The 14,521-nt window shown below is 33.6% G+C and overlaps 2 protein-coding genes across 5 annotated transcripts in view; one reads left to right on the top strand and one right to left on the bottom strand.

Annotated features, from left to right (window-relative positions):
* LOC132702955 (tripartite motif-containing protein 3-like) overlaps nt 1–14,521 on the bottom strand; it is a 51,277-nt gene that overhangs the window by 6,129 nt on the left and 30,627 nt on the right. For all 4 annotated transcript variants that reach the window (XM_060671880.1, XM_060671882.1, XM_060671879.1 and 1 more), the window contains 5 exons: nt 9,058–9,273; nt 7,775–7,964; nt 7,454–7,614; nt 741–956; nt 229–385 (listed from right to left, as the gene is read on the bottom strand). In XM_060671880.1, the coding sequence (XP_060527863.1) occupies nt 229–385; nt 741–956; nt 7,454–7,614; nt 7,775–7,964; nt 9,058–9,273 (940 nt within the window). The remainder of the gene's footprint in view (nt 1–228; nt 386–740; nt 957–7,453; nt 7,615–7,774; nt 7,965–9,057; nt 9,274–14,521) is intronic.
* LOC132702957 (E3 ubiquitin-protein ligase MARCHF2-like) overlaps nt 1–14,521 on the top strand; it is a 29,154-nt gene that overhangs the window by 10,589 nt on the left and 4,044 nt on the right. The gene's annotated exons all lie outside the window — the stretch shown is intronic.

The raw sequence follows: 14,521 nt of genomic DNA, 5'->3' as shown, positions 1-14,521 counted from the left end.
TTTTACAATATTTTTGATATAGACAGATAAATTATATTTTTCCTTAATGAAATAGTGTGTCTAGCATACACGACACTAATATTGTACCACTTTCCGTGAGAAATTAGTAAACAGTAAAACAAAGAAGCTTAGGAGATATTATATTGTTTCATGGCCTCTAATTAGTGCAAATTCAAACAAATATAATTTGTATTTAAAATTTGTTACTTATTTTTATTTTGACATTACCTGTGCAACTGCGGCCCAGCAAACCTTCATTGGTCACGTGCTTGGTGCACTCCAATTTATCATTGAGAACCTTTATCCTAGAATTTCCGGTGTCAAGAACGTAAACAGTCTGATCTCTCTCATCTATAGCCACAGCGACAGGTTGATTAAATTCATCCTACCGAAAAGAATGAAACTTTCAAACCATATAGCTACTGCTACTAAAATGCTATAAAAAACCACTTTGAATCACTTTTAAACTCTTGTATAATTTTTAAGTTCTAAACAACAGTCAAACATAACCCTAAACACTATGAATTGTGTTACGAAACGAAGGCAACACCTATGGATTATATATAATAATATAGATAAATTAGAAATTTTATTCTATATAGATTAACAAAATGTGGTGCTACTATTTCATTAAGCATAATCCATAAAATTACAAAAGATATGGTAGTTGTTTAACGTTTATTTTACGTGAGCGTTGATTACATTACTTTGGCCATGGGGGTCGGTAATAAAAAAATTACCTTGCCACTACCTCTGCTACCGTAAGTTGCGATGGGATTGTTATGCTCGCTGACGTCGAAATATAACGGATTATCTTTTATAGGTCGATCGATCACAGATATTTTTACGCCATATCTGCCTGCCTTTTTCGAACGAAAGTATATCTTGTAAGTACCGTCATCACAGTCCACGATCCTTAACGGAAAGCTACTCTCGGAACTCTGGTCGGCCGTAACCTGAAATCGTACCTCTTAGAAGAGACTACAAATTTCATTAAAAATAGAGACCATTCGATATTATCAAATCAAAAGCACTAATTACTAATGCAACACAAAGAAACCAAGTTATTATGGTCAATCAAATAGACAAAAAGCTTTGTGAAAAACTTTTAGGGCCATGGCAGAGTAGCCAAGCAAACGTCTGCTTTAAGGTTTGAGGTTATGTCCAGATTTCAGTTCTGCAACCGGCTTTACTTATCTACTATCTTACTATCTTACTTATCTATTATTGGCAATTTCGAAATCGAAATATTGATAAGCTTCAGACGCCATCTAATATCCCTATTTAGCAATTAGCCAGTAAAGAGCTTTAGTTTTAAAAAAATAAGGAATTTTTGTACAGACCTTCTAGTTCTTAATAAGTAATTTTGCTAGAATTAAAAATCAGCTAAGAAGTTAAAAAAAAAACGGTTTTGTCTAATAAACTTTGACGGCCTGTACCCTATATGAAGCAAATCAGGATATACTATACAAAAAAAAAACCTATGCTCCTAAAATATTATACAGGGCAAATTGCATATATATATATATATATATATATATATATATATATATATATATATATATATATATATATATATATATATATATATATATATATATATATATATATATATATATATATATATATATATATATATATATATATATACAAAACGGTAGTCGTGACCGGCTAGTTGAACAACAAATTTTAGTTAATTGGGGTATCGGTCCTGATGAGGGCTCAAATAAAAGGCTTTTGTGCTACACCAAGCTTTCGAAAATGTTTATTTTCTTCTTCAGGGGCTACAATATGAAAGCGGCTCTTAGTTATTTAATACTAAAGTCTTCTAGTTAAAGTACTTACTGCTACAGTGCCATTATAGGCCAACACCAAACCCATCCGGATAACAGAAAGAATCAAATACGACCGTTAATTATTATAACCGAGGGCAGCCATCTAGACGAAATTGTTATTACATTTTATTTAAACGAATTTTACTTCAAACGCAAAACGCAAATGATGGAAAGGTTTTATTCGTATGACTACCGCCAGCCGTCCAGTTTTTTTCCTTTCTTTTTTTTTCCCCTTTTGTTACCTCCTTTTTGCTTACAAGGCACCTAATGTATAGAGGCTTGGGACTATTTTTCTAAATTATAATTACATTGTGACGACACTATTATCAGCAAACGCAATTCGATTGACGGTCGGTTGTAAAGTTAAGACATTAGAGTAGATCACACTGAGGCCATCAATGTCAGATCTTTTATTGACCGATTTCGGTTCCAAGAAGATCTCCACCATTTCCAAAGTTGCTCTTTTGTTGTAGTTGCTTTCTTTATGGAGAATTTTTGTTTCAACAAAGTTAACATCGTGATTCATTTGGTTAGAGTGTGTTGCTAATGAACAGGTGTTCTTATTGAGTCTGCAATCACTCTTGTGTGACGTAATTCTATCTTTAAGTACTCGCGATGTCTGTCCTATGTATACCTGATCACACTGATTACAGGGGATGCTATAAATGAATTCTTTTGTACCTCATCCTTATCTTTTAGTTTGCTAAAGACACTTCCCAATGTTTTTGTTTGTTTATATGCTATCTTAATATTTGTTTGTGCTCTCAGAATTTTTGTGAGTGTGGTCGTTAATTCTTTAATGTATGGCAATGAAAAATAAAAACACCTCTGATCGTCCATTTCTGGGCTATCTGAGTGGACGACAGTGTTCCGCGGGTTTGGAGCTCTTAGTGGGGTCGTGCTATATAACAATTTTTTAGTCAACCTACTTGGGTATGAGTTGTTAATCAGCATGTCGTAAAGCTTATTAAGATTTTTTTGTCTTAGTGATGGGTGAGAAATCCTCTCGATTCGTGTCTTTAATGCTATGACCAAATTTATTTTTGTTTTCGTTGTATGGTAAGAGTGGAAATTCATATATCTCCCCGAACTGGTCGGTTTTATGTACCAATCTAATGTAATTTTGTTATCGTTGTTCCGGATCACTTTAGTGTCCAGAAATGGTACGCTTTTATCAATTTCCTCCTCTACTGTAAATTGTATGTGTGCATCATAGCTGTTAAACACTGTGAGAGTTTCCCTCACGCAACTTTCAGGTATGGAAGTAATTATATCATCCACATATTTTTTCAGAAATGGTAACTGAAACGACAGCTTATCTACGCACACCTCAAGTAGGTCATCCATAAAGTATTGAGCTAATATTGGAGAAATGATGGCACCCATCGGTGTACCTAATTTTTGTTTGTAAAATTCATTGTTAAATCTAAAATATGTTGTTGACGAATTTGGTAAAAGACAACAAGGGCCATGTGATAAAAAATTCAAAACCATCAAAAAAAAGAACATAAACAAATTTCAAAACTTGAAGTCGCAACAGCATCACTTAACAATCAAAATACAAGAGAATTGGGTTAAGAATATTTCAGAGGTTGAGGTCCCGGATGATGTCTTGAGGTTTCTCTCTTTAGGTTCGAAATTTTCCGTGCCACCAAGATGCAATGAAATCTCAGTCAAACGTTTAATTGCTGATGTAGAAACTATAATTAAAGTTGTACCAGAGAACGCAAAAAATACTGTAAGAGCTAAGTTTACTAATGTATTGACTAATTTTTTAAAACAACCGGCAAAGCGTAGCTATATAGACATTTTGTCAAAAAAGACAAAAAATTTTTTTAAGGATCACGCTGAGTTGGTCGTTTCTAGTGCCGATAAAGGGAATGTGACAGTTATTATGTCTAAAGATACATACATTCAAAAATCAAACGAAATTCTGATGGATCGGACCTATTACGAGCGTCTCAGATGCGATCCTACATCTACTTACCAACAAAAAGCTAACAAACTTGTCAAATCATTAAAAGATCAAAAACAATTAACAAATGAGGTAGCCAAAACTTTAAATATATATAATCAAACTTGTCCTAAATTTTACGGCTTACCCAAAATACATAAACCCCAATTGTCCTTAAGACCGATAATTTCATCAATTAATGCTCCGAACAGTAAACTGGCTTCATTGTTGACTCAGGTTTTAACCAAAGCATATAATAAGAATAATGATTATTACACAGGTGATTCATTTGAGTTTTCTTCATTTATCAATGACAAACAATTACCTAATAAGTATGTTCTTGTGAGCTTGGATGTCGTCTCTTTATTTAGTAATATTCCATATAATTTGGTAGAAAAAAGTATAAAAAAACATTGGAACAGAATTAGAAACCACACTGATTTGTCACAAATTAGTTTCCTAAAGATACTTCAGTTTGTCTTTGATACAACGTATTTTAGATTTAACAATGAATTTTACAAACAAAAATTAGGTACACCGATGGGTGCCATAATTTCTCCAATATTAGCTCAATACGTTATGGATGACCTACTTGAGGTGTGCGTAGATAAGCTGTCGTTTCAGTTACCATTTCTGAAAAAATATGTGGATGATATAATTACTTCCATACCTGAAAGTTGCGTGAGGGGAACTCTCACAGTGTTTAACAGCTATGATGCACACATACAATTTACAGTAGAGGAGGAAATTGATAAAAGCGTACCATTTCTGGACACTAAAGTGATCCGGAACAACGATAACAAAATTATATTAGATTGGTACATAAAACCGACCAGTTCGGGGAGATATATGAATTTCCACTCTTACCATACAACGAAAACAAAAATAAATTTGGTCATAGCATTAAAGACACGAATCGAGAGGATTTCTCACCCATCACTAAGACAAAAAAATCTTAATAAGCTTTACGACATGCTGATTAACAACTCATACCCAAGTAGGTTGACTAAAAAATTGTTATATAGCACGACCCCACTAAGAGCTCCAAACCCGCGGAACACTGTCGTCCACTCAGATAGCCCAGAAATGGACGATCAGAGATGTTTTTATTTTTCATTGCCATACATTAAAGAATTAACGACCACACTCACAAAAATTCTGAGAGCACAAACAAATATTAAGATAGCATATAAACAAACAAAAACATTGGGGAGTGTCTTTAGCAAACTAAAAGATAAGGATGAGGTACAAAAGAATTCAGAAGTAATTTATAGCATCCCCTGTAATCAGTGTGATCAGGTATACATAGGACAGACATCGCGAGTACTTAAAGATAGAATTACGTCACACAAGAGTGATTGCAGACTCAATAAGAACACCTGTTCATTAGCAACACACTCTAACCAAATGAATCACGATGTTAACTTTGTTGAAACAAAAATTCTCCATAAAGAAAGCAACTACAACAAAAGAGCAACTTTGGAAATGGTGGAGATCTTCTTGGAACCGAAATCGGTCAATAAAAGATCTGACATTGATGGCCTCAGTGTGATCTACTCTAATGTCTTAACTTTACAACCGACCGTCAATCGAATTGCGTTTGCTGATAATAGTGTCGTCACAATGTAATTATAATTTAGAAAAATAGTCCCAAGCCTCTATACATTAGGTGCCTTGTAAGCAAAAAGGAGGTAACAAAAGGGGAAAAAAAAAGAAAGGAAAAAAACTGGACGGCTGGCGGTAGTCATACGAATAAAACCTTTCCATCATTTGCGTTTTGCGTTTGAAGTAAAATTCGTTTAAATAAAATGTAATAACAATTTCGTCTAGATGGCTGCCCTCGGTTATAATAATTAACGGTCGTATTTGATTCTTTCTGTTATCCGGATGGGTTTGGTGTTGGCCTATAATGGCACTGTAGCAGTAAGTACTTTAACTAGAAGACTTTAGTATTAAATAACTAAGAGCCGCTTTCATATTGTAGCCCCTGAAGAAGAAAATAAACATTTTCGAAAGCTTGGTGTAGCACAAAAGCCTTTTATTTGAGCCCTCATCAGGACCGATACCCCAATTAACTAAAATTTGTTATATATATATATATATATATATATATATATATATATATATATATATATATATATATATATATATATATATATATATATATATATATATATATATATATATATATATATATATATATATATATATATATGATGACACTATATTCCGGGATATCATCCGTTCGCTCGTTGAACTCTGACTGGAATCCTGCAGACGTTTCGCCAAAATCTCACTTGGCATCTTCAATGCTCGCGCTCAGAAAACACTTCGAACACTTCGAATATAGTGTCATCACATTTTTCCATCCGTGAATCAATACGTGAGAATATATATATATATATATATATATATATATATATATATATATATATATATATATATATATATATATATATATATATATATATATATATATATATATATATATATATATATATATATATATATATATATATATATATATATATATATATATATATATATATATATATATATATATATATATATATATATATATATGATGACACTATATTCCGGGATATCATCCGTTCGCTCGTTGAACTCCGACTGGAATCCTGCAGACGTTTCAATTATATATATATATATATATATATATATATATATATATATATATATATATATATATATATATATATATATATATATATATATAATTGCAACACGTCTTTTGAGCACCAATGAACATTTTTTGATATAAAATAGTTTAAATTTTTACCCAGTGAAGTACGTATGGTATTTGAACGCAATATTATAGAAGAGAAAATTGCCAAAATTTCATCATTCTACAAAACTTTCAATTAACTAAATTCGTAAATAATTTTACAAACTTTCTTGGTTTTAATCTTATCGTTGAAATCAACATAAACCAAAATTTAAGAAAGTAGTTTTCCTTTTCCAAACTAAAATGGTTGGTTGCAGGGAAAAAAAGTAGTGAGGGCAAAGTGGCTTCAAATTAATTGGGAAATTTCGAAAACGATTTTGAATTTTAGCAACAAAAAGTCTAGTACAATTTTTTTTAAAATATTAAGCTCAATGACATCGAAAATATTCCTGAGAAAATTTCTTTTAAGGCTGGAAAATCGTCTACCAATTTTCTTTAGTAACGTAAAGGAAAATATTTTTGTTTCTTAGAAATTTAATACCTTGTATCTCGGTGACTTTAATATTTTGTATACGAGCGTCGGGGGCCACTTATTTTGTCCGGATATTTTTAATTTTTTGGATAAATACAATATTTTTTAAATAGTTTTCCATAAGAAGAGGTACTTTCGTTCAAAGTTAAAAAATCTGCTTTTGGAGTTATATGAGGTTTTAGCCAATTAATGCTGACCGACTATGAAGTAAAAATATTGTAAATTTTGAACTTATCAGCAGCAACTTTGGAGAACCAGTCTTCTAACTTCTAACTACCTAAACTAAACTTCATTTTAGAATAAGAAAAAAATATCCTTAATATCCTTTTGGAAGTGGAGTTTTTTTACATCTGTTCATTAACAAACTAATATGCTGCTATTTACCATACAAATTAGATGCGCGTTTTTCAAAACACCCCACATATTGGGAATGAGGTTATACTTACTGGAAGTAGCTCTGCTTCAACGGGATCTCCACCATTTTTCCTCACATTACCATGATAGTCTACAGTCCTTAATGCAATGCAACTTTCAATTCCGGCAATCACATTTTCTTCTAGTTTAGCAGTACATAGACTGGGAAATGTTGTGCTTGTTCTTGCTTTGCCTAAACAAAATTTAATGACAATATCCGATAAAAAAATTTACTTAATACAAATTGTTGTCAGTTTTAAATACAGATTGCTTATTAAATTTCAATGAAAAAATAAATTAAAATTTGGTAATGAATAGCTACAATATATTGAGTATGTACGTATGAATGTTACCTAAAATTCCAAGATGTTGCTGAATTTGATCTAGACTATCGTTTAAGGTAAAATCGCAAGTAAGAAATGCATTTTCTCTGGGCTCCCCTAGACTGAAAGCAGTATCTAACTTTTCCGTTAAAATTTCAATTTTTTGGGTAATGTTTCGAACCTCGACTTGATATTGCAATCCTTGGCATTCTTGCTCAACCTGAAATGATTTGAAAATAATTAAAGGCCAATCTACTTTAGGAAATGCTTAATTGAAATAAAATTAATTCCAGTGTTCTTTGGATATATAAAAAACCAAAAAACAAGTTCGCATCAATATAGACTGGGGTAATCCTACATATATACATACCAAAATCGTTAGTTAGAGCAACCATAGTTTCAAATACTGAATTATCATTTCTTCATTCATTAATTCTACTAGTCCCTTGTGAATATTTTTGGTTTTTGCTTTTCAAAAAAAATTATAATGGCTCGTGGACCGTTAACCTATGATTAATATGGTCGATCCCAATTTGAATTGAAATGATAAGGCCATGATGGTGAAGAATTGGGCCCTTCAAGATTTAAGTTAGTTTTTGACTAGTTGAATGTTCAATACTTTAGATTTTATAAAGTTTTTCATTTTTAATTATTCTGTTACGATACACATATAGATTTTGGTAGAGAGTGTGCCTGCAACAATGAGACGTGTTTTATAGAGGCCCAACAACTAGGTACCGCTGTATTTAAAGTAAGCACATTGTTTTGGCATGTAATATTGCCTTTGCTGCTACTTGGTTACAATAATTAAGTAAACAACTACTAGAATAATAATAATAATAATATATGCTTAACAAAATTGTTAACCATTTAATATCATTTTTGACACATTACCTTCCGTTTATGAGTTAAACTCAAACGTGAAATAGACAAACTAAGAGGATGTGAATTTTATTACTACATATTTTGTAATAATTGCGAAATTTTCTTGAAGATGTTGGAGTGTTTCATGACACATAAAACGGGCAATTTTATATAACCATGATTTTGATATTTTGTATAATTTCCTGGTTAAATCGAATAAATATAGGAAATTGGCAACACTGTGAGGCTGGATGTAATTTATGCGACCACAGTTCAAATTTCTCTTTGTACCAAATAAGTAAATTGCAGAATTACTTAGGCCGAGATTTACTTGTTATCCACAGTGTTAATAACCACAATTATCAAAAATAGACCTTAGAGAAAGGGTAATCTCGGCCTGTTCAAAAATACATTAAAAAGTTACCCACTATATCAATATAGAAACAAACCTTGTTCTTTTCGTTTTCAATCAGCGAATGCTGTTCCTCTAGCACTCTCCTCTTCTCCCCGCACATTTGATTTACCGTATCTATCATTTCCTGTTTACGTTTATCTATAAGCGTTTGAATGTCACGAAACGTGCTATCTATTTGTTCCAAGCACCTCTCTTTCGCAGCATTCAACCGATTCAATTCCGAAGTGACACCCTCTTGGGCTTGCGTTAACTAGAAAGAAAAAGCGTTTTAATCTACTAATTTTAAACTTGGCCCTTAATTAAAAAAATCGTGGCATAAAAAACAACAGTATCTTCATACCAACGCGAAAACACTTTCTTCGGTGACATCATAACATAGTATTTCAACATAAGAGCATAGAATTACTCCCAGAAAGAGAAACCCCTCATCAAGAAAAATAGTAAGTAGTAGTAGTAGTAGTCTGTAGAAAGATATATATACTAGCATTTTTACGAAATAAAACAACACAAGCTTATTTGAGTAATCCTCTAAAGCCTAAAGACTTTCAGTTATGCTCTGTTTTTTAATGCGAGATACTTATAAATCATTGTTGAATTGTAGAACTTAGTGTGTCAAGTTATATTTATTTTCAGGCAGTTTTTGCCAAGGTTCGTTATTAAAGTAAACCTATAGAAGACAAAACAGAAACGGCCACGGCGCATTACTTGCAGCGGACAGCCAACAAAACAACAGTTTCAATCTCAAATAATAATTTATTTATGATTTTTTCTATTTGTGAAGATTATTTTTCACCCAAAGATCGCTGGTCATTCTCGTCAATGTCGATTATAAATGATTCAATACAATGTGACCTACTTTTTTTTTAATACTTTGCACGCCCACTAAAACAGTTCGTTAAGATTGAGGGGTTTATATCAGTTCTTTTGTTTCAACTTCTGGTGTCCCTATTCAATATATTTATAGACGATCGGATATCTCTGGCCAACATCAATATTGTCAGCCAGTGGTGTACTAAAAATAAATGGCATCTTAACATCAGCAAGTGTAATGTGGTTTCTTACCACCACAAGAAAACTCCTATAGTCTTTGATTACAGTATGGATGGTACTATCCTGAGTAGACTTGTCACTGCAAAGGATCTGGAATTTTTATTTAACCCGACGTTCTCTTTTGTACCTCACATTACTCAAATGGTTTTCTGTGCAATGCAAATTTTAGGAATCATAATAAGAAACTGTTTTTTAACTGTTACATTAGGTTTAAGCTTGACTTGTGGCTCAGTGGTAAGGTCATCAATACATAACTGGCACGAGTTATACATCCCAACGTGACGCTAATGTATTTAATTAGCCCTTAACAAACCCAACGGCAAGATGCGCTTATCAGTGTCGCGTCTACAATTACATCCCATTCTTCAACGTAATATTTTCTATTGTAAAACAGTCAGTCTTGTCTATGAAATCGATGTAACCAGTCGACTAATTAAGTCATTAAAATACAATTGTTGTAATTTTGGTGTTTTTTAAAAAACGGTTTTAGGCATCCGAGGTACATAAGTGGCGCAGTCAGTAGGATAATTTCGTGGAATTTCCGCCGCGGAAAATCTGTGAGTTTTAACTCTTAAACGAAATATCAACAAGTGAACAATTTTAAGTGAGCAGAGTAAACCAAACAGTGCTGCTTCGAAGAAATCTATTGGGGATACATCGACGAAATCCGGCAACAAGTATGGTTTTCATTTCTTCCGTGATGCTGATACTGTAAGTCGATTGATACAATTTTTGGTTCATGTCAGACTCCTCTCTCTCCGTTGATTCCTTTGACGAAAACGACGAAGAGACAAATTTAGATTTAGATTCAGAATTAGATTTAAACTTAACAAACTTTTTCGAAAATTTGAGAATTTCAAGTAGTAGTACTAAGGAAATTATGGCACGACCAGTTCTTGATATTAAAAATTTAAGCATTATCCGGCAATTCGATGGCAACCCAAATGAACTTCATCGATTTATTACGGCAACTGAAGTAATTTTAAAACAATATTACAATCCTGTAGAACCAACGTGTTTTCAAAATATGCTCTTATTAAATGGAATTTTAAATAAATTAGAGGGACGAGCGGAGGAAATCGTTGCAATTAATAATCCGACAAGTTGGGACGGTATTAAAACCGCTCTTATACAGTATTTTGGCGATCAGAGAGACGAAAATTGTTTAAATCAAGACCTTGTTAACTTGAGACAAAAACAAAATGAAACTCCCTATCAATTTCACGAAAAAGTTATTCACTTATTAAATACTATTTGCAACCATATTGATATAAATTGTCCAGATGAACTAAAAGAAAGTAAGAGAGATTTCTTTGTTAAACAAGCCTTAAAAACATTCTTAGCAGGACTTAAGGATCCTCTAGGTCCAACTATTCGGGCAATGAGACCAACTTCTTTAAGTCAGGCCTTGCAATACATAACTGAGGAAGACAACATTAAGTATTATCAGAGATCTAACCACACCAACATTTTATATCAATCCCAACAACATAAACCACCAACCCAAAGGCTACAACAACCAACCCCTAACAGATATCAAAACTTCCAGCAACCTCATTTTAGACCCATAACATGGCCACAAAATCCACCCCAATTTCATCAGCCACAATTCCCTCGTGGCCCAATTAATGTTCAAAGACACCCCAATCCACCAATGCAGAGATTCCCCACTAACTCACAAGTTTTTGGAAAAACTTCTGCAGGACCGAGTACCTCAAGGGATAAACCTACCCCTATGAGTGTATCCACCAGGAATACTTCGACTCATTTAAGGAAACCTTTCCAAAGCAATAATCATTTCCAAAATTTCGGACAAAAACCCAATTTTATTTCTGAAGAATTATTCAACACGGAACACTTCGACGAACAAACTGACTATGACGATTACCCACCAGATGATCAACAAAACTACGAACCCGACTTTGACAACCAAAATGAAGAACAAAACGAAAATTTTCGCGAAAGCCCGAACATTGAACAGGAAACGTGATAGAATATCACATGTCCTCGGATAAAAAAGAATTACCGTATATTCAAATCCCAAAACCACCCTTAAAACTTTTAATTGACACAAGTTCGACAAAATCTTTCATTAACCCGGAAATCGCCTCTAAATATTATTATAATCGCATTTTCCATGAACCTTTTACAGTTTCGACCATCTTTCAAACCTCATCACACGATTATTGTTGCGAAATTCCAATATTTCCTGAGTTCAACCAAAAAGAAACATTGAAATTTTATCTTTTTAACTTCCACAATGTGTATGACGGATTAATTGGATTAGATAACCTAAAACTGTTAAATGCGCAACTCGATTTCGTTAACTCAATCCTAACTACACGTTGTTCAAAGATACCAATAAAGTATCAAAATTCAAATCAAAATATTTCATTTAAACTAAAAATAAAACCCCATACACGAGTCGTTACGAAAGTACCGGTAAATAAAACAGGTGGTGATGTCATCATCCCCCATCAAAATATTCAAAACTGCGAAATACCTGAAACATTATCTGTTGTAAAGAATAGATTAGCTTTAGTCGAAATATTAAATAAAAGGGACAAGGAAGTGACAATTATATTGACAAGTCCCTTAAAAGTGATTCCTTTTGACGAAAATAACTACGAACTTTACCACGTTGATGTCACATCTTTTAATGAAAAACAGAGATTAGATATTGAAAAAATTATACGCACTGACCACATGAACGCGGAAGAAAAATATCATGTTATTAAATTATGTAAAAAATTTTCGGATATTTTTCACACTGAAAATCAGCCGTTGGCCCTTACGAATCAAATAAAACATTCCATTCGGACAAAAGATGAAATCCCGGTTTATAGTAAATCATATAGGTACCCGTTCGTCCAGAAGGACGAAGTTCAATGTTAAACCAAGGAATCATAAGACCCAGCAATTCACCCTGGTCATCACCGATATGGATTGTACCTAAAAAAACGGACGCCTCCGGTAAAAAGAAATGGCGAATCGTCGTGGACTACCGGAAACTTAACGAAAAGACGATAGAAGATAGGTACCCGTTACCTAATATATCTGATGTCCTAGACAAATTAGGAAGGTGCACCTATTTTACAACCCTCGATTTGGCCAGTGGTTTCCATCAAATAGAGATAAACCCGGAAGACGTCGCCAAAACAGCTTTCAACGTGGAGAATGGCCACTACGAGTATCTACGGATGCCGTTCGGACTCCGAAACGCCCCTGAGACATTCCAGCGAGTTATGGACAACATACTCAGAGGGCTACAAAATGAGATATGTTTGGTGTACCTAGATGACATCATTATATTTTCAACTTCACTCCAGGAGCACCTTGTCAACTTAAAAAAGGTATTTCAGCGTCTAAGAGACACCAACTTTAAAATACAGCTTGACAAATCGGAATTCCTGAAAAAAGAAGTGGCATATCTAGGCCACATCGTGACACCTGACGGAGTAAAACCCAATCCCGACAAAATTTTGGCAATAAGGAAGTATCCATTACCGAAATCAACAAAGGAAATAAAAGGATTTCTAGGACTCTTGGGATATTACCGAAAATTTATACGAGACTTTGCAAAAATTACTAAGCCTTTGACGATGTGATTAAAAAAGGACGCCAAAATAGAACACACCCCGGAATTCATCGCTTGTATTGAACGCTGCAAAAACCTACTAACAAATGAACCGATACTGCAATACCCAGACTTTACCAAGGATTTTGTCCTTACGACAGATGCCAGTAACGTAGCCGTCGGAGCCATATTATCTCAAGGACCGATAGGTAACGACAAACCTGTCTCCTTTGCATCAAGAACACTGAACGAATCGGAACAAAATTACTCAACAACCGAGAAAGAGCTCCTCGCGATAGTTTGGGCGACAAAATATTTTCGGCCATATTTATATGGGCGAAAATTCAAAATCGTTATAGACCACAAACCACTCCAGTGGCTTATGTCACTAAAGGAACCGAATTCACGGTTAGTCCGCTGGAAATTAAAACTGGAAGAATACGATTACGAAGTGGTGTATAAAAAAGGCAAAAACAATACCAATGCGGATGCACTATCCCGTATTGAAATACACACCAAAGAATCATTTAAGTACATGGAAGATTTTAACGATAAGATGTCCAAAAAACCCGATCGAGATAACGAATCAATCGTAGGCAATATTGGCGAAGCACCCTGTATAGAAGACGTAAGAGAAAGCGAAAATAATGACCCGACCAATCAAAATCCACTTAACATAGAATTCACGCCCAATACCGAAGAAGACAACTCACAGGATGACAACACCAGACATACCAGCCACGAAGAGCCAATTCTAGGCATACCAATTTCAGAAAAACCACTCAATATGTTCGATCATCAAATAGTTATTGATTTTGTCCACCATTCACCGGCCAATCCGAAAAAGAAGCAGATTTTCGCGACAAAAATT

The sequence above is a fragment of the Cylas formicarius genome, unplaced genomic scaffold, assembly GCF_029955315.1.
Source record: "Cylas formicarius isolate icCylForm1 unplaced genomic scaffold, icCylForm1.1 PGA_scaffold_6__28_contigs__length_40554024, whole genome shotgun sequence".
NCBI lineage: Eukaryota > Metazoa > Arthropoda > Insecta > Coleoptera > Brentidae > Cylas > Cylas formicarius.
This window is presented reverse-complemented; position numbering and strand designations above follow the sequence as displayed.